The following is a 21,873-nucleotide window of genomic DNA, read 5'->3' as shown; positions in this document are numbered from 1 at the left end:
GATGTTACTCAAGAGGCAAGGCAGACATTCTGCCTGATACAGTCTCATGCACAGATGTGCATGTGTGATGTGTGATGGACAGAAACTGAAATGATATAGTATGTGACAATCCATCCATTCTTATCAATCACCTTTATGGAATTTTACCTGTATTCTTATAGTCTTTATGTTGGTAAGTCTGAAGTGATTGCTATTGATGGCTGTCATTATCAACCATTCATTCATCCATCTACTAGTATCACATTCTTTTCTTACCTGTAGCAGTTATTGTTGTAGGAATTGTAACTTCCTAGGGCAGTGAGACACCCCAAGCAAATGGCATAGGAGAAGAAGATTTGGGTTCCAGCGTCCACCCACACCTGAAGGAAAAGTTTGCATAAACATATAAAACATATACAGATCAATGATGGATTAAAGTAAAAAACAACCAACAGAAAGTGTTTTAGTAAACAGTTTTTTCAGCAGCCAGAACAGCTATAATCCTCCTTGGCTAAAAGTCTCTAACTGGACCAGTGGGATGAATTAAAAGTTTGAGAATTTTTATGGCATCTGATAATTTGTCATGCTCTTGATCCATCTTACAGTTTAATTTCCATTTCATTGATGCTTCTCAGCCTTTTGCCACTGAAGATTCTTTGTGGGATTTTTTAATTTAAATATTAGAATTACACTAAGTAGAAGAGGCTTTCCCATTTATAAGAGATTATCATATGTCTTTATCAGCTCTAATGAAACCCCACATTTCTTTTGTTACCACTCATCTACCTGATTTTCATCATCTCAGTGACTTTGGGATGAAATTATGGCTCAGCTCAACCGTTTTCTTTCCCCTCTGAGGGGGCACACAGTGGAGCAGCATGAATCATGGATCAACATAAAAGTCTTCCAGTGTCTAAATATTCATATTTCGTTACACCAACTCCATTCCTCTCTACTGTTGGGTGGGGTTTAACGGAGAATAGCTACAGCTTAATTTAGGGTTTACTTAAACGTCAATATTGTTTATACCTTTCTTACTCAAATCACTATTGGCAGCAGAATGGTAAAGTGAGTGTGGGGTTAACATAAATGTGTTTGTTGGGGCCAAAGCATTGAAAACATTACATTTAAAATGTTATAACTGGTGTGTAGCTACTTTGTGTTTAGTACTAAAAAGCAAATCTTAGCATGCTAACACACAAAAATAAGATGGTGAACATAGTAAACATCATACCTTAGCAACATTATTGGTTCTTCATGTTTTCCTAACAAGCACATTTTTGGGGTTACGTGAATCGTAAAAACGTGAAACGTCGAAGCATTGTGACTTTGACACTGACAAACACCCTTTTTGTCATTTTGGTATATGAAGAATTGTTGGTGCATAATCAGCTGCTACGCTGACATGTCTGTGAGCATGCAGCTAGGATCATTGAAGATCATTCTTTTTAAACTTTTTCTAGTAATTTAATCCTCTTTAAGATCACGGTTTATCCCAGTATACACTGGATTAGAGGGAAACATAAGTTCCTGTTTCAATGCAAAACAATTCAGTATAAAATTGCTAGTACAGGTTTGGTGATAAGTAAATGTGAAGTATAATACAAGACCTTTATCAACTTCTTTATCCCAACCAATTACTTGTATATATTTAGGTACAAATGTGGACATGAGTCCGTATTTTGATTCCTGGGCTACATGGAGATTTACACATGTAAGATTCTTCAGTGAAGCAGTAAACTGTGCATTATGAAACTAGTTTATAGTTGAGCACAGAACCCTCGGACCCACAGGACAGCATAGTGTGCTAGCGAATTCAAACTTAATGCAGCATGGCTCTTTGAAAACTCTCTCACATCACCATTCAGCCACTAATCTAATTTCCCCACCGAGAAACAATTAACAAACACACGGTCTTCGCTCCCTCCTGGGAGTAACCACGGTAACTTCTGTGACCTCACAAACACAGGACTGTTCCTGTGGAAGAACAGGCTTTTCTCTCCTAATGTTCATTAATGTTCCCTTTAGTTCGTCCTCGGCTGATGGCCGCACAGCGCAAGGAAACCTTAAAGGCTCAGGCGCAGAGAGAATCACTTGTTGATGTTGTGCCTAATTTGGCCAGCTTGTGTTTGGTTATGTTGAGACTGTGGCTCTAGGAAACTTTTCTACTGTGTGAAAGCTGGATGACATTGGCTGTAAGATAGTGTTCTTGTAATGTAAATGTACCACTCTTGGTGCTCCTCACATCCCATTTGTTGTATAAATGAGATCCATAGGCATTAGATATGTGAGATGCAACAAGATATTTGGCTGAAATGGAACAGTTAGATTTTACCTCGGACCCATAGAATGAATGTCATTTTATCGGTACTGAATAAGCATGACGTTGTATATTATATTATACAGATGCTGCTAGCTTACAACAATGAGTCAGTAAGGGATGTTCTTAGCTTCTGCTAAACAGTCAAATGTTTTGTTCTCCTGCTTCATTGAAAAGGCCCATCATGCTCATACGTATCTTAAACTCAGATTTAAGCCAATGACAGAGAAACTTTCCCCCTTCAGCAGATGAAGTGTAAAACTCTGCACACTATTCTGCACAGTGAAGGTCAAATATCTAAGTGAAATAACAAAAAGCAAAACAGATTAATTTTCTAGCCATTACAGGATTATATACAGGATAAAGTATCACATCTAAAAAAATAAAAGTACTGCAAGTTGACCTTTTGCAGACACAACGGCATTAGGGATGATTTAAAATCAACTCAATAAAATAAATTTAAAAATGAGGTTCTGGATAGCTGAACATCCATGTTCCAAATTTCCCACCATGGCAGCAAAACAACACAAGTGTTTCTTTAGGCCACAATGTTACGGTTTTGAAACCTGCTGACCCTGCACCAAAATAGGCTATTGCAGGTTTAAGTTTTGATCTCGACAATAACCCTAGAGGGACTACCTATATCTCAACATGTGAGCTTTTAACAAATGTATTGAGTATGCTAATCACATATTACTGTCTTGCTTATGTCCGTCTCTTTTGACAAAGAAGAGTACCACACACAACAACATCCTGTGCCTTGCTTTTTTTGTTGCTGTTTTGGTATATTTGGATGCTGGAAATGAGGGAAATGAAAGTTAAAAGGTATGTTTAACAAGTGAGAGGTTCAGGAAAAGACACATTTCAGTTACAATGCATGAAAAGATAACAAGGAAGGATAGGAGAGTGTGAAAAGTATAGAGAGGAGGGTGATGCACAGTGCAGGGTGGCGGGTGAGAAGAGGAGAGAAAGGTATAGGGAAAAAGAGAATAAAGGCGGCATGATGAACTTCAGGGCTGTAAAAAGAGTGGTTGACACACAGCCACACAGACTGCACACAGCCTGGTGAACAGAACAGACCCCTGATTGTCCCTGAGAAAGCTAATTTAACATTGGTGTCAGAAGTAATGTCTTTCTCTGCCAAACAGCAGCGCTTCTTTATCACCCTCCTTCACTCTCTCTGTGCCTCTGTTTGTCTTTTTTGTTGCTCTATATAAGCTCTACATTCACAGATGCAACAGCCATCTCACTGGACAACAACTCGACTTTTTTTAAATCAAAACATCATGTTATAGGCTGTCTTTTTGCAATGAAATGCATATCAATGTGAAAAATAACTGGTAGCAAGCAGTTTATCAAGAGTTAATGGTTTAGTCTTTATTTATTGCATTATATCATCCAACCTCAGATCATGGCATGATGCTTTATGTTCTTAACACCTTTTCTCCCCACAAGTGCTGCTTTACCCGAAAAGTTGTGTGAAACAGACTGGCTTGTCTGTCTGAACAGTTACATACTGACTACATTTCTAGTTATTTCTGAGGCAAAAATGTTTCCTTGTTATCACATCACATGGCATCTCACCCCATGGACCGGCTGTTGCCATTAAAAGTGTTAAACAAGTGTTCAGACAGGATTGGAGTCTGAACAGGAGGAAGTGATCAAATGTGATATGTTGTCAAATGTGAGAGTTGAGAGAGAGAGGTACCCATTTTGCCAGCATGAAAAGATTACACAAAATAGACATGGTAAGAAAACAGGCATTAGTATCGTAAGTAGTGTGCTAAGTTGTTGCCTATAAGTCTTCAATTCAAATTACCTGCAAAGCCCGCTCTCTTGCTGTTATAATGTAATGTTTTCAAACACATATGCAGTTCGCAATGATAACTGTGGCAGATTTACAACTCAAAACAACGGCTTCTTGAGACAAAAGCAGGTTCTCATTTCTAGCCTCATTTCTGTTTCCTAGTGATCCACGCTGTCAGCCTTTTCAAGACGAGGTCAAGGAGTCTGCTCTGTATGTGTCAGTGTTTGTCTGTATGAGTTATATGTTAATGTTCCACCTCTATTAGCCTCAAATCCTGAACTTTCCTGAAGGTTCTGAAAGCTCACTATTTACTTGACCCCTGATCATGTCATCACCTACAGGAAGTGTCAGCTCTGCTATGATAATCTTGGCTCCATATTAAGCCACAGTAATATTACTGCCACCAGAGAGGGACATATAAATATAAACCATATGAAAGAGAAAAAGAGGTACCATTTAGCAAACAGCTTCTTTCTGCTTGAAATAGCCGAACAAGCAGTTGTTTTGTGTATACTGTAAAAGAAAGTGTTTTTGGTACAATATAGTACATAAATAGTGATAGGTGTAAAAAAAAAAAAAAACTGATCCCCCATTTATTACAGTAACAACAACACCACCTGTCCCCCTGGCAGCTACTAAGCTCCAGACAGGTGGGTGTGAGGCGGGGGTATAAATTAATTCTCATGAGTCTTGTCTCTTTAACCCTTCCTGCTTTACTTTGGTACTTTCTGCTTTTCACAGATAAGCTAACAAAAACAGTGTAACGCAGTGTTAGACCTAATTAACATTATGCTGCCTTAAGGTGCCGTTAGGAAAGGCCAGAATTATAAATCAAGGGCACAATAGCAATATAAACAAGGGAGTGGATTTTCTAGTTCAAGTTTAAAGATGTGTGTATGATATAGAGTATTTATAATTATATAAAGTTAGGGTACTACAGTGTTCTTGATGTTAAGCATCCCACAAAAACCCTGTCAGTATCACTGGACTTGGGACATATGCCACCAGCAGCAAGAAAAGTAATAGCAGCTGAGCATAGACTGTAAAAACAATAGACATAGCAGCAGTGACGTCACCCATTGGTTTGTGGACTACCGTGTTGTAGCCAGGAGTTGTTGTAGTTGTAGCCTCGAGAGCTGTATTTGTAGACATGATGTACGCCATCTACAGGCAAGGGCAGTAATAGTTTCTGCAACCTTGACGCACACCTGCAGCCAATAAGTGTTACAATTCCAGTTTTTGTTTTCTATAGTTGCAATGTGTGTGGGTAATAAAATGTTTTACATTTAAAACAAAACAATTTTAATACGTTTTTTTAAACATGAGCATATTTTCTGCCAAACACTGAGAAGAGGGAAACATTTACACTTCTGTGAGTGACACATTGTGTTATTTGTATTACTATTCTTTTGGTTACTTTCAAAATGGGATGAGGTGGGATCTGAAAACACACAAATAAAGATAATAGCAGCTTCCCTATAAAACTGCCGCTGTAACACTAATTGCATCAAGGTAGCACAAGTGTTAAAACAAATTGTATTACTTTTCTTCCTTGTAGGTGGCAACATCTCAGTAGCACTTTTAAATTTTTTGAAGGAGGCAGATTAGTTTTGAATGTTTACCAGTAGAGAGAGATAAAGTGGGTCCAAGCCTACCTGAGGGTCAGAGAGACGTGACATGTCCGGGTAGAGGTAGAACTTGATGCCTTCGTATGCTCCTGGCAGTGTCACTCCTCTGATCAGCAGGACCAACAGCATAGCATAAGGAAATGTAGCTGTCACATACACAACCTGCAAGAATAAACATGCACAGATTTGGAAAATTAATTTATGTCCACATCAGAGAAAAACACAGTTCACTCAAGTCAAGTCAAGTCAAAGTCAGTCTGTGAAAAACCTATATATATATATATATATATATATATATATATATATATATATATATATACACACACATGTGGTATGGTAGCATACACAGCACTAGATTCAACTCCACACAGGCTACCTTTAGTACAGTAGTTTACCATCAAACCAACACTCCATTTTTATTGAACTATTCAGGTTTTGCAGAATTGTGCTCGACATCTCAAGACTCTTAGAAACCCCTTAAACAAAAACCCTGGCCTCTTGGAAGGCAGAGGTGGGAAACATACATCCCCTGGCATGCTGGCATCCAGTCAAAGTCCAATTGAGGGCAGAACAGGACAGAACAGAGCCAGACCAGGACACTGAAAAGAAAAGAAGGCTCCTCTGGCCCCGTCTCTTAAACTGGAGAAGCAAGAGGAGTGATGCTGGCAGTGTGGGAAAATGTGCTTTTCTTTGAAGCACGCACAGTAGTGCATGGGTACACACACACACACACACAGACAACTTCATTCACAACATTTAAATGGGTGTGCACATACTACAGACAAAGATAAAGTGCACCATTCACACATACGGGCCTAAACACACTCACAAACACATGCACGCTCCAATTACTCATACACCCCTGGTAACATTACTCTACAACTGCAAGCAGCAGCTTCATGAATAGAAACTTCATTTCCGACACAAATATTTTGTTGCATTGATTTGAAGCAATTGATACAGTGAACTTCTTAATCCAACTCCAGAGAAGTTCAGTTCACTGTTACAATGAGGGACATGTGTGATTGATTTGAAATCCTTGTTAAAAGTGGATTTTACCCTCAACCATTCAGAAATTGTCGACACTCTGCTTTACTGAAGATCCTGAACATTCTTCACCTTGCAGTAAAAACCTGAATCAAAAGTTTAAAATGAAATGAATTCTAAACCAAGGTAGTGATTAGGTTCCAAAGTTAGTAAGAATCCACGAGACATAATAAGACTGCCATCTATAAACTCTGTTAATCCTAGTGTGGCCTACAGGGGAAAGTGTGGGAAAAGTTGTCTTCTGCCAGTAAATCCCTCCTATAATTTGTCAAATAAAACGATCACACATCCTAAACCTTCTCGCCTTCTTTTTCTCAATCTCTCTGCAGATGAAAGGGACAAAATTCAATCTATCCATGAACTTTTGATGCGCCACATGCTCCAGCCAGCTCACCAGGGGTAAACATTTAAGCCACCACAAATGTACTAGTCAAACTTGCCCCAGCCTCACTGTAAATCTAACTGGAGGGCTTAAATGTGAGAATGGCTGACAAACACAGGCAACAAAAGCAAACAGCTCAGCAAAGTCAGAACTGAATAGGCTGTAGGGTCTGTGGAGAAGAAAGCACCTCTCCTTGCAACGGGCAAGCTGTGGTTTATTTCTCATTGCAGGAGAGAGAGAGAGAGAGAGAGAGAGAGAGAGAGAGAGAGAGAGAGAGAGAGAAGCGGAGGCTGAGGATATACTCTGCATGCTCCTCATGAACGCTCTCCTTTCCTCCAGTGAATACAGGAATCAATCTTGGACCGGCTGCTAAAGCTCAGCCATGAAGAAGCCTTCTCCCCTCTACTTCACAGCCAGACAAAAGACACTTCAGGGAGATATAGGCATTGCCCCTTCCCCCCGCCCCCACAAGCAAGGTACATAGTAATCACTTTCCTCCTCGAGGCAACTAGAAGAGACTCATGAAGGATATTAAAATGGAAAGGGTGATGGGAGGAAAGCATGGATGTATAAAAAACCTGGAGACAGCGTTCGAGACAGACCCCTGTTCATTCCTATGAGTTGCGCATGAAGCCAAAAAAGTTTAACTTCCTTGTATAAAATAACCCAAATAATTGTCCATGTTTCTGCACTATGGGGCCCATAGAGCAAGCGCACTAGAGACCTCCGCCGGCTGTGCCGACTAGTTCCAATTTAGCACTCCACTAACTTGAATGGGGATTAAATGATTTCATTGTGTGGCTCTTCTAGACTTTCCATACTTTCGGATATAATGGATCATATTCTGATAGTGAAACAAGCAATTTTGCGGGGGTTGTGACACTTGAAAAATGTATCCACTGATTTACAGAAGTCTCTTTTACCATATAAGTGTACGGGAAAAAGTCTTTTTGGGCCCCATGGCATCACATGACAGACACAGAAGTTGCATTTCCACTGTTTGACTGCTATGTCAAATTAGCTTCAAAGCTTGGCGCACCTGCAGGGCCTGGAGAAAAGGTACAAGTGGGTGGTGCAGAGATCCCCCTTGTCCTCTATTTGCAGGTGAATAAAAAACGCCGTAAAAACCAGCAGTCACAGGAAAGTAATATGCACACACATATTCATACACAAATTTGAGTTGGATGGTGTGATAACTACATTACACCTCCAATGTTCCAATGTATAATGCATTATGCTATACTTTCAACCCTACAGACTAACCAGAACACGCATGCACACACACACACACACACACACACACACACACACACACACTATACACTACAATAGTAGACATGCACTACTTGTCTCACCTTGCCAGTTGACTTGGGTCCCTTCCAGATGCAGAAGTAGCAGATGAACCAGGCAAGGGCCAGACACATGGCTAGCTCCCAACGCATTCCCCCTATGTGCTCAATACCATCTGATATCTTCAGTACTCTACGTCTGATTTGGCACAAAGAAAACAGATGATTTACAACTTGATTTAGTTCATATTCTTTTGTGACATATGAAGAATCCTTTGTAAAAACTTGCTGAAAAATGGGAAGTGGTGTTGAAAATTACACGTTGAGCCTCTGCAGACTCTCTGAGTCTTGGTATGTATGTATGACTTACAACACAGGGAGAATGATGAAAAATAAATATTTCAATATAAATAGCAATGTCATTTTTGCTGGTTAACCATAGTTTCTAGTGCCATTACTGTATTGTCCAACCCCACAAAGTACTCCTCAAATTCAAAACACTGTGACCCTATAGGCATACTATACTAACTTACAAATATAACGTACAATGAAATGTTTTTTCTTGAGTCTCAAAATCCATCTCTGTTTTATAATGGAATAGGGAAACAATCCTATACTCTAGTACACCTTTGTCTTTGATCACTAAAGGCCTTTATTGTCTTTTATTGGTTATCCATGTATACTTGCTCAGTCACTCACGATGAGTGTATCCTATCATACATACCAGTAATTTATGGCCATCCTGACCAAACAATACATCCACTTTCTGTCACCTCCTCAAAGAGCAACATGACATTGAGGGGACTAACCAGCAGTACAAGATTACCTTATCGACCCTCTGTGATTCACACTGCAACTTCCTTTTTCTGTCCATGACAGCTACTCCTCATCCTGCTGCTAACCTGGCAGGATGCAACTACAAGGTAATACGACTGTAAATTTGCAACAGCATTTGTGGAGCTACTTTTATGTGTAACAATGCAGTCTTAAACAACGTGAGCATGGCATGGCAACAAATATTTCCACTTGTGGCTCCACCGCCCCTTTCTAAGATTTAGAAGTCACTGTCCACCTGTCATTTGATGACTGTAAGTGGGGAGAGAAGTGTTCTTTTCCAACTATGACAACAATCTTCTTGGCTGAGTCGCCTCTGCAATGTGGTCAATGTCCTGAATGATCATGTCTGATTGGCTTAAGGAATACACCTTCAATTATGTGTCCTTGATAGGATGGGGACGAACCTTCATGATAAAGGCAGTTGACAGCATTGTGCTCTGACAGAAAGATGTCATATAATCTTATTGGAGATGATACCTTGCTTCATATCCTCCAACACTTTAATGCTATTGAGCATCAAGGACATGCTGTTGGGACAACTGCACTGTGGTGGTTAACATCACCAGGCAGAAAGAAGTCTGGTTTACTTTGGTTTGCTCCACTGTTATGGCCATGAACTACTTAAATAGGTCAAGCAGATTCTTCAGCCCCTGAAATGTCCCTGGTGGTCAAAATGTTTGTGCCAAAGTAATGTCCAGGGCTGGACCACTACTAAGTCAACCATAAAACCTTGAGCCAAATCTGGGCTTACTTTAGCAGAACACTCACTGACCATTGTGGTTCTCCTAGAATTAAAACAACAATTCACCCTTGGGGGACAACGAGTGAGCACAAGCAACATGGTCAAACGGCTTTATGCATTTTTATTTATTTTTACTTCACCTCACTTCCTGATACCCTGCGTCGAGCAGCTGTCAGCACTGTGGCCCACAGATGGGAACTTGCTGACCAACTTGATCAACTAAATCCCCACATTAGAGAAGCCACCCTGCCTGTCCTTTGATGCTGAGTTTGTGGATCTCGGATGGTAACCATATCGGCTAGGTACCGCAGTAAAAGAGAGGTTTGTGTATAATGTTCTGTGTTCTTATTGCATGGGTTGTAACTCTGTGGCGTTTATTGGTTACTAATGTATTGTGAAACTGCATTGCAGAGTCCAAAAAAATTTCCCAATGGGGACAATTAAGTACATTTTGATTTTAGAATAGGCTAGTTATAGCAGTAGTGGCAGTGCTGAGCAGTAGAGAGTTATCAAGCCAATAGAATCAAATAGAAGACTTGTACTGTGTTACAGTAATAGTATAGGCACTACTGTACAGGCCTACAACTAAACTATTCTTCCCTGTGATATGCCTACAGGTTTAACAGTGTAGGTGCAAGATACAGGGCACATTATCAGCGATTATGACATCATAGCTTGTCGGCGGTGGTGAATCAACAGTGTTTCCGGTTTGTTGAAGCAAAGCCAGGGAACAGCATTGATGGAGGATGAGAAGCGAGACCCAGAGCCACAGAACTACATGGTGCTGCCAAATCTTTGCCATCGAGTTCACCCTTGGAGCTCCAGACCAGCCATTGATCATCGTGACATGTTCTTGGTGGCCAGCCACAGGCTAGGTCCAACACAGCCCCCCTGGTCAGCCGAGAGGGCAAGATGTGAAGCCTAATGTGTGTAAATATACTGGCTGTGTTCTCAAACGTATGTAAATCAGTTTTATATGGGTGCAAAGTGTGTGCATACTGTTAATGTGAGTATGATATGATTTTGAAATGTAAAAAATAACAAATTATTGCATCCTCTTGTTTAAGAGACTTTTAGAAGATGAAGACGTCTGCATTAATATATTGTGTTCAGTCTTGTTTTCTGGTCCAATAAAAGTACTCTGTCCAGACATATCACTACATTAGTAATGCACTGGTAATATTGTTGCAGATATGTACAACATATGTGTTTTTTCTTTTCATTAAACTCTCCTTCAGTGATTTAAGTTTTGTATTTTAAAGTGTAAAGATGGAATGGTAAAACCATGCAACGTTATTTTGGAGCACCAAAACAAACATCCATACAGTATTGTCCTGGTGTTTGTTTATGCTGTATATACAGTATAAAACATGACAGTCTGTCTTGGAATAGACTTTTGCCAACAACATGGTGATTGGATTGTTGGCAATTTCTTTTGGGCATGTCTTTCTCTGCAGTTAGGTTTATGCTTGTTGCCTCAAATCTGATGTTTTTATTACTGTTACATAGATCATGTCACTTAATTTTTCAATTTAGAAACAACAATATTGATCACATTTTAAATTTTACGGCAATATATAGTTGTTGCTTTTAAAGGAGAGAGAGAGATTTGACCCAGTAGTGTAAACATAGCCACTGGCAGCGAGACAGGAAGTGTGGTCAGCATTACACACTGACCAGGCCTGATCCGCTGCCATACACATGGCTCTAGCTGGGAGACAGCAGGCCTACCAGTGTCTGTTGACACACAAATATGAAAAGGGCTGACTAATTATTGGGGGAAAGGTTAGCAGGGGGTCAGTGAAACATTCTGGAGCTGTCAGAAGCTCATATTTTCAACATAGTAGATAATGACACTAAAGGAGGACTTGAACTGACAAAGCATCTCCTTGTGGTGTTAAATGCAAACTGTGATATCATTAATACTTTATACCCACAAAGATTATCATAGTATGCTCTCCAATGGGACTTTGCACAAACAAACAAAACGAAACAAAATGTCATATAAAAACTAATGGACATGACAGAAAATTAAAAAAAGGAATAAAAAATGTACTCACTCCCAAAACTCAATGACTGGAGAGGTTCCGTTGGGGTTTGTAATGTTGGTGGAATTTTCTCCATAGTAGTCCACACAGTTCTCTGTGGATAATCAATGATGTGTTATTATTTTTAAGAGGGTATAATGCAGATATAGATTTTGTTGCACATTAAATCATAGGAGGTATTTTGTATTTTCTTTACTCTTGAAACAAAAAAGACGCACGTGATAATTTATGCTCGTAAGAATAATTCTCTCACTTTTCCACTGTTCCCTCCTATACCTGTATTCCAGTAATGCCCACAGCCAGCCCATGGCAGCTCGGTGGTGAAGCAGTTGAAGAGGTAGAAGATGGCCCAGGCAAGGATCACTACGTAGTATACGTTTAGATGAGCTTCAATCACCTGTGTTGCATAGCCAATACCTGAAAAGGCAAATTTACAGATCATCGGGCCAAACTTCTTTGTCTCTGCATGTTTCCAATTTTCTTTTTAATTATTAAAATCCTGAGCACCCCCTGATAAAAGATATCAAGTGCGTGTTTTCTTACCCTCGAATAGCGGGCAGACTTTCCTCCAGCAGGTGATGCCTCCCTCACTGGTGAACTGACCCAGGGCAGTCTCCAGGAAAAACACGGGGATACCGCAGCACACAAAGAAGATGACATATGGAACGAAGAACGCACCTTTGTGCACACAATAGAAAATACACACAGAGCATTAATAGCACTTGATCAATACTAGAATAAGACGTCTGACAGTATAATAATTCAAAATACAAAAGGAGCCATTCACAAAATTCAGATAAAAGCATGCACTATACCGCCACGCTTATTCAGCAAAATTACCTTTGCAGATTATGAGTAGGGTCCATACTGTGCTGTCTAATGAGGGAACCCACCTTTTTTATTGACATGATTGTGCTTAATGGATTAAATAATAAAGGACATAATATAGTAATACTTCTCAGATTAAATTTTACAAAGTGAAAGCTTATTCACAAAATTGCTGTCCTTCTTTGGTAGTAGAAGATAAAAGAACTTGCCTCTCTTGCTTGACTTGCACATACATATATACCGGGACTAAACACTTTCACATACCTGCATATTCTAATGCATATACAGTACATACGCATGCACATACATATATACGTGCATACACATGCATGCATGCATAACGTGAGAATGTGTATGAGTATGAGGGTATACTCATATAGAGTATATAGAGTATAGAGCACAGTATATGCTGTATGTGCATGGTTAGTATGTACACTACCGGTCAAAAGTTTGGGGTCACTTAGAAATTTCCATTCCAGACAGAATACCAGCAGAGATCAGTTGCATTGTTTTTTTTAATCAGGGCAGCAGTTTTCAGATTACATTATGTGCTTACATAATTGCTAAATGGTTCTCGACTGTTGTAGACAGAAGTGGCTGAAGAAATGCTTGAAATTCCATGCTTTTTGGTCTAAACGTCATACCCAAATTAAAAGTGGTACAGCTCCCATATACTTTGACACTTAGGGGTGTGCCTGATATCATTGGAAAGGAAACACTCAAGTTGTGTCAGGGTGATTCTAGGCCTTACTGACACAGAGTTACAGAGGCTAGAATGGAGATTTTTTATTTCTGTCCAAGTTATAAATCTGTAAAATTATTAAAATACACTGCTGTAAACACATCTGACAGGTGACAGACAACACAGCATTAGCCACGTCTCAGCTTACTACAGAAAAAAATTCAGAAGCTAAAAAGACTCAAAAATGGATTTTATATGAATTCTTTTTACAAATATGTCTGTGCGTTTTTTATTTCTATTTGAAAAGTGCAAATAAAAAAGCCAAAAAACTACAAAATACAACACTTCTCAAATACACAAACAAACCCACATCAATCACCTTTCCAATGATATCAGGCACACCCCTGAGTGTCAAAGTATATGGGAGCTGTACCACTTTTAATTTGGGTATGACGTTTAGACCAAAAAGCATGAATTTCAAGTGTTTCTTCAGCCACTTCTTTCTACAACAGTCGAGAACCCTTTTACAATTATGTAAGCAAATAATGTAATCTGAAAACTGCTGCCCTGGTTAAAAAAAACAATACAACTGATCTCAGCAGGTATTGTGTCTGGAATGGAGTGGAATGGAAATTTCTAAGTGACCCCAAACTTTTGACCGGTAGTGTATGTATGTACATATGTATGTATGTATGTATGTGAGCATTAGTATGTATGTATGTGCATGGGGTCGGAGCAGACCTGAGTTTGTGTCATGTGCAAGGAAGACAACTTTTGTGACTTTTTTACGTTGACTACTTCACTTACATTCGTAACTTAATTTACGCAACAAACACGCATTTTAACCCAAACCCAAGTAGTTTTGTTTTAAATCACAATGTTTAAAACTGTGACCGTGTGTCCAACCAGGAGTTGCTACGTTGTTTGCAGTCATGTGATTCCAATGATGCGTGATTCAAATGGAGGGCAGATAGTGAAAATCAAATAGATTGGAGTAATTTTGTTAGTAATATTGACTGAAAGAAATGTTGGTCCTTAGCACAAAAGTTCCTTCTAACAAATAATGTAAAGAAAATGTAATTTAAGGTGATGCATATATTCTAATCAGTGAAACATTTCAAGAGTTAAAGAGTGAGATGTAAATTGTTCTTTCTGTGAATTAGATCCTGAAACCTGCTCCCATTTATTTCGGTTTTGTTTGGGTTAAAATAAGTATGTTTGTTACGTAAACTTAGTTATGAATTCTTTATTAAGTAGTAAACATAAAAAAAGTCACAAAAGTTGACTTCCATGCACAGGACACAAACTCAGGTCTCCTGAGTGAAAGTCACATGTTTGTTTGATCCATCCATATACACATACATAAATACTAAGCATGCACATACAGTACATTAGAGGTGTGAATCTTCAATGATCTCCCGATTCGATTACGATTATCATGTCAGCGATTCAATTCGATTTGATATCTCGATGCATCACGATACGTCACGATGCGCCACGATGCGTCAAATAAATGTTTCTATTAAAGCCATGTAGGATAATTAATTCATAGCTTTTCAAGCTTCAAAAACAAAACATTTTGAAGTACTCTAATAGTAAATAAATTGGATACATAAAACTACAGCACTGAGCACATGGCACTTCCTGAATGTGCAAAACATAACAGAATATGTAAACAGAAATGTTGTTAGGCCTACATTAAATTGTAAACAGAAATAATCGGTTATGAGCCTGCCGATTATCGATGCAGCATCGTCCATGTCCACGATTCGATGCATCGATTATTTGATTAATTTCAACACCTCTACAGTACATACATACTCACTTTAATATATCCTCATACACATCTCATGCTATTTATGTATGTATGTATGTACGTGCATGCGGATGTATGTATATGCATGAGAGTATGCATGTATGTGCAAGTGCTTAGTAGCGATATACGTGTGCAAGTCAAGTATTCAATTTTGGCCTAGGCATCTTCTCATACTATTCTACTTATGTATTACAGGTAACGTTTGCCTTCCTTTTTGTTTCTTTTCTTTTCTAAACTTGCCTTTTCCATTCTTACCTGTATTTCCTCCAGGGAGCTTGTTTTATGTCCACCATTTTTTTTTTTTTTTTTTTAAACCTCTCCATCTTGATTCTTTAGTAAGCAGCCGGTTTATGTTTGTACTTCTAGCACAGATAAGGGAAACTTCTTTACCTCCTCCATTCTTGTAGCAGAGGTAAGGAAACCTCCAGACGTTGCCCAGCCCGATGATCTCTCCAGCCACAGACAGGAAAAACTCGATCTTGTTGTTCCAGTGGCCCCTCTCATTGTATTCCCTGTGGTCTAGGCTGGAGCTGGACCCTTCAGGGTCTCTGCCATCCTCTGGTTTACCGTTTATAACGGGCCCGCTCTTCTCAGCTGTCATGACGCTTCAGCAGCCCGCTGAGAGAGAGAGAAAAAACACATGGACAGAAGAATTTTAAAAGGTGACCTCATAACCTAAACTTTAAATGGATTCATTGACTTTTTCTGGAAGTATCTTTTCCTGGGACATCTGAATGGGACTGTGCCATTAATGCAAAACCACACCCATTGAATAGAATGTGAAGGTTCAAATCAACGGAAAGCAGTCCAATTAATTTTCACTTGTTATGTAACTGCATGGTCCTTTAATCAGCCTTGAATCTAAATAAAGAAGAAGCAGTGTAGAATTAAGTGTGATACCTCATTAAAGGATAACACCATCATGAATAGTAATAGAGAAGCAGACATTGTGCATTAAGATTGTCAAACCAGAATGAGGGGGCTGAAAAAACAAACAAACAAGCTTTCAGTAACCTGCAAGTTAAACCACTAACTTATGTGAACACTCTTCCGATGGACATCACTGTAATGTCTGTATTGTTATACAGCATGTAGCATAAAAATAACTTAATAACTTGTTGAAATACAATTACAGCCTACATTAAAATCAATCAACCCATCAACATCAACTGTACTGTATGTAAATGCCTTACAGGAAGTTCACGTCAACAAAAAGAAAACAGAAATGAGCATGCAAATAGCAATCAAAGACATAAAACAATGAGCCTCTTTACTCACCAGTCTACTATGGAACAGTGGCAAACCTCCTTTTGGCTCCCACGATGATGCGCACTAACAATTGCCTTTATAAAACACAGGGTGGTTTAGCCCGGTGAAAAAAGGGAGAGAGGGGGAAAAAGAGGGGGAAAAAGTACAATCTGGATCCGCGTTGAGTAAAGTGGTTTTGTTGAGTCTCCAGTCTATATAAAGGAAGATCCAGACGTGGCAGAGTGACGGTAGATCTTGCACCAGACGATGGATAACCTGCGACTGCGCTTACACTCTCCAAGCGGTATGCTCTCAAGCGCCTCTACTTGGATAAAAGCCATGTGGTAACCAATCTAGCTCTCACACCAGCGTTACCACGGCGCAGAGAGCGCAGGTTGACATGAGGAGACGGGCAAAACACGAGAAAGAAAGTTAGGTTGGTGTAAGTTTAAGCATTAGCTTTTGAGTTTTTCTAACTATCTAACAATATATTTAAGTAGCTTATTACATGATTATTACAGCTGCACCATTAGGTTTTCATGTATAAAAAATACGGGGCCCTAATGCACCAACACATTTTACAATTATGTACCTACAGTATAAAGCCTGCATTATTTTAAATTTCCAACTTCGCCATGCAACCAGTCAGATGTACAATACCAAGTGTTGTGATTGCAAGCATTATAATATTTGTGTTGTTTTTCATTCTGGGTCTTATTTCATAATTATGTCCATTCTGACATAATTCTAATAACACACTGAATCAACAAAGAGCCTCATGTGTAAACAAACCAGTGTGTGCAGATGAATAGGCAGCTAGTTTGGTTTGCTGGAAAGTTGGAATACTAAATTTAATAATAAATAATATTAATAATAAATTATATTTAAAAATACTGGGAGTTTCTTTACATGTTCACATTCACTTCAACTCAGCTTTTTAATGTCAAGCTAGCATTCATATGACCCGTTGGTTTACATTTAAATCTTGATTTTAATAAATGAGTAAAGAGTTTTCAGAGAAAGTCTTCAATGTATATTTAATAACAGTATGATAAAACAATTATATGGAAAAAGTCTGCAATAGAGCCCGTCTGAGCTAGTTAATGGATCCTTATAACATTGATAATATAACATTATTATTGTTTTGTTTTTCAAATATCGGTATAAGTATCAGTCTGGCTCTCTTGTCTGTATGAACGTGTGACAACACGGAAATAACATTCAAAAAATATATTTCCTTCACCTGAGGTGTTTGTTGGTTGAAGATTTGTGGAAAGTCTCGATATTCAAAGATGCAGTGACTCCGTTTGATTTATAAATTAATGTCTGGTTCCCTTTGTCAAAGCAGTTGCTCCTTGGTCTTTGCTCTGAGCATACCAACTCACACCTCTTTGTAAAACCTCTCCTCTAGAAGTCACTCTGCACCCAAGCATGTAATTTAAACGCATTTCCTCATTTGAAAACATTGGATTGTTGTTGTCACTGGCTAATGATGAATGATCAGCTCGTCATAAAGTCTTAATAACTCATGCTGCTTATGGGCATTAAAAAAGGGGTTTATAGGGGTTGTTCATACACAAGTTGATTGCCTGGTCTCCAGGCGTGATAGACTCGGTGCACAAGGAACTCCCATGACTTTAAAAGCCTGACCTAGTCTCTAAGAATCCCTTTACGCGAGGGTCACTTGTCATTAGAAGCTTAAAGGAAGTGCCTTGCATAAAAAGTATGGCCACCCAAAGCGGCTGGCAAACATTCACAGTGCTTTTCAGGCAGAGTCAAGTCCTTTATTTTTGTTGCCCTGTACAACTTTATCAGAGGGGGAATGCTTGATGCAGGTATATAGACTAATGTTCCTGTTTTCATGCTCTTTTGCTCTTGCAGATTTATTCCTCAAAAAAGTGCTGCATGTTGCTGCAGTGAAATGAATGTGGTGATATAACTAAACATAAATACATTTTGACCCCATCTAATGTAGTGACAGACTACACTCTCACTCTTTAGGAAGTTCTAAGAGTGAATTTAGGAGGACTGCAATGTGAGAGAGATTGCCTCCAGAAGACTTGTGTAAGGAATAGAAAACCTTTCACTCGAGCACTAGATGGTCTGTTGACAAAATGGCTAGAGGTCTTTCTCTTCAACCATTATCCTTCTGGCTTACTGACTCCAGAACAAGCAAGATGTTCCAAAGTGACTGGCCGCCTCACTCCTAAGGGACCAACTTGTTCCATTAGTTGTAGTAGTTAGAACAGAACAACTTTGTCGTCCAGTTAGGACACTGGAAAAAAAAAAAAAAGACTTGTTGCTAGGATACCTATCATCAGTCTTTAACAAGGTGCTGCAAGTGTAATAGTGAAAATAAGATAAGAGATTAGATAGGTGGACTGAAAGAACTATTGTATGTTAAAGGAATAAGTAGAAGGAATACAAAAGGATAAGTGGTAAAAATGAAGCTGACAGACAGATAGGAGAGAAGCAGAATAAAAAATGAAGGAGAATGGATAAAGCTGTCTATATCACATGATGCTACAGTGTGTTTTGTGAATGCTGAATCTCTCTATAGCAAATATGTACATATTTTATAACTCAAGAGTGAAAAGTGCATTAAATAGGTTCATGCATTTCTCACTCATTTTGCCACAAACTGTAACAACCTTAGCAGTGCGATGCACTTTTTAATTTTTTCAGTGCTCATTATTCCACATTAGCAGGGACTGAAAAAGCAGACAAGAACAATTTTGATGTGGGACTTCAACCAGAAAATGCACAAATCAACTTCTTTTGGCCTATGGCCTATTAACTTGGACACCCATTAATGCCCAGAACAGGTACTCCTCTTTAGACATGACCTTACACAGACCCAGGTCTTATAATATGCAGTTAATGTAAAATAAGCTACACTTCATGCTATATTCTACAGCTGCTAAAATGTGCAGTTGAAAAGTTTATGCAGTCTCAATCTCATAAGTATTTGCAACTTGTAAAACACAATGCACAAATGAATGCAGAGTGATTTGTATCCATAAATTTGTGTTGTATCTGTGCCTCTAATTTGTGACTTGTGAAACACAATTCACAAATGAATGCAGAGTGATTTGTACCCGGAAATACGTATCTGTGTCCATGAGTCTAATTTGTAACTCTTATTTCATCATTTGTAAATGAACTTAGTATTTTTCAATGTAAATATATTTGTAAATCGCCTTCTATTTGTGTGGGTACTTTTGAGACTGTTTTTCCGCGCCGTTGTTGTCACAAACAATTCGTGTCTCAAGCACTCTTGATTCTAGCACTCTCCAGTAGATGGCGGTAATGTAACACTTATGGATGCCATCTGCTGTTTAACTACATGAAGATGGTGAGGAAGCCATGTCAAATTTTTTAAAGACGGTTGTCCTAGAATCTACTTGACGTTCCTCCGGGTAAGTTGATATTATTAGGACTTTGTCGTCAAATAAATTACATTGATGTTTTCATCATCGTTGTTGCAGTGCATTTACAAATTTGCTTTATGTTGTTATTGCAGCAGTGATAGTTTGCTACATTTTAAGCGTGCTAACGTGCACCTTGTTGTACAGCTTGAACAGCAATGCTAGTGAATATATTTGGTATCCTATGAAACTAGACAATCTAAGGAATCCATTGATACCAACCATGTTATGCTTGTCCTTAACAGGGATATAAAATAAGGTTCCAAAGTTAAGCCATTTTCAAAGGAGTCTCTCTCACCCCAAAATGGATTTATCATGTTTTACATTGTAGCTGTTGCCATAACTACAGATTTTAGGTGCTGTTGTATAAAGAATACAAATTTAACATTTGCTCAGCATATTGTAACCATGTTTATTAGTATAGTAATTGCCACGCACCTGGTTAAATACATGCTTCTCCTGTAAGACAAAATGTATGTGTAGTTGTACACCCTGATAAAAATGATAGTTTAATCACTGAATCTGCCATGTTTTACAGATCTGACAGATGCTGTCCTGAACACCTGTTTGACAAGGTTTACCTGGATCCACAAGACTCTCCTCACAGTATGAAGGTATTGTGGGACAGGTGTCATACTTCTGCCAAGTAATGGTCTGAAGACAACACAGCAGCATCAGAAAAGATTAATTATCCACAGGATGACTTCTGTGACCTGAGAGCCTACATTACCAGCTGACACATCTTCAGTAGAAAAGAAACCTTTTAGACTGGTGACATGAGCTGGACAGTTAACATCTGTTACTCTGTGCATTATGTATACACACTTTATATTTCCATTTCATTGACTATGAATAAAGTGCTTTATTTCTAAGCAGGGTTTGCTCATTTTTAAGTTTAGTAGTAAGGTTTGTTACTTTAGTAGTAAGGTTTGTTTTTTCACAAAGACCGTAATTGAACTGTTAATACAGGTGATATGTCTGATTAAATGAATGTAGAAGGGTCAAACACTAAGTCCATTTAACATCCTGACTATGAAAATGTAATCCTTTAAGACAGGTAACAGTGACAGTAAACAACACAAAACATTTGTTTAACAGTTCAACTATATTGTTTTGACAGATGGCAATATGAATAAAACAAAAGTATTTTGAAAGGGTATCAAATCTAATCTGCAGCTTGAAAAACATTTCACAGCATAAATATGACAATAACAGACAAATAAAAACTTCAAATGAAAATCTCTAAGTTACTTTGTGAAACAAGAGTCCCTTTCACACAGCCTGATAAATGTCTATGGACAGTACAGTCCTCACAGTAGCTGTTGATACTTAAGTTACTGAGCAGTTGAGAAGTATGACACTTTGAGCAGTAACTTTCTCCTGGTGGTTTCTCTCACTGTGAGGAGAGTCTGGTGGGTCCAAGTACACCACATCAGTGGTCAGTCAGATCCGTAAAACACGGCAGATTCAGTGTTAGATTAAACTAGGCTATCATTTTTTATCCCGGTGTACAATTGCACACTTCTTCACCATCTTCATTTAGTTTAACAGCGGTTGGCATCCATAAGTGTTACATTACCGCCATCTACTGGAGAGTGCTGGAATCAATACTTGAGACACAAATTGTTTGTGACAACAACAGCGCAGAAAAACAGTTTCAAAAGTACCCACACAAATAGAAGGAGATTTACAAATATATTTACATTGAAAACTACTAAGTTAATTATCAAATGATGAAATACAAGTTACAAATTGGACGCACGGACACAGATATGTATTTGCAGATACAAAT

At 38.6% G+C, this 21,873-nt stretch overlaps 1 protein-coding gene across 1 annotated transcript in view; it reads right to left on the bottom strand.

Moving 5' to 3' along the window:
• Positions 1-16,917, bottom strand: part of slc6a11b (solute carrier family 6 member 11b) — a 32,231-nt gene extending 15,314 nt beyond the window's left edge. The window contains exons 1-8 of the mRNA XM_028575215.1: positions 16,684-16,917; positions 15,796-16,023; positions 12,623-12,757; positions 12,356-12,496; positions 12,092-12,173; positions 8,519-8,651; positions 5,762-5,896; positions 256-359 (exon numbers count right to left, since the gene is read on the bottom strand). Coding sequence (XP_028431016.1) covers positions 256-359; positions 5,762-5,896; positions 8,519-8,651; positions 12,092-12,173; positions 12,356-12,496; positions 12,623-12,757; positions 15,796-16,006 — 941 coding nt within the window. The 5' untranslated portion in view covers positions 16,007-16,023; positions 16,684-16,917. The remainder of the gene's footprint in view (positions 1-255; positions 360-5,761; positions 5,897-8,518; positions 8,652-12,091; positions 12,174-12,355; positions 12,497-12,622; positions 12,758-15,795; positions 16,024-16,683) is intronic.
• Positions 16,918-21,873: the final 4,956 nt, after the last annotated feature.

Source organism: Perca flavescens, chromosome 4 (assembly GCF_004354835.1).
Source record: "Perca flavescens isolate YP-PL-M2 chromosome 4, PFLA_1.0, whole genome shotgun sequence".
In the NCBI taxonomy this organism is placed as follows: Eukaryota; Metazoa; Chordata; class Actinopteri; order Perciformes; family Percidae; genus Perca; species Perca flavescens.
This window is presented reverse-complemented; position numbering and strand designations above follow the sequence as displayed.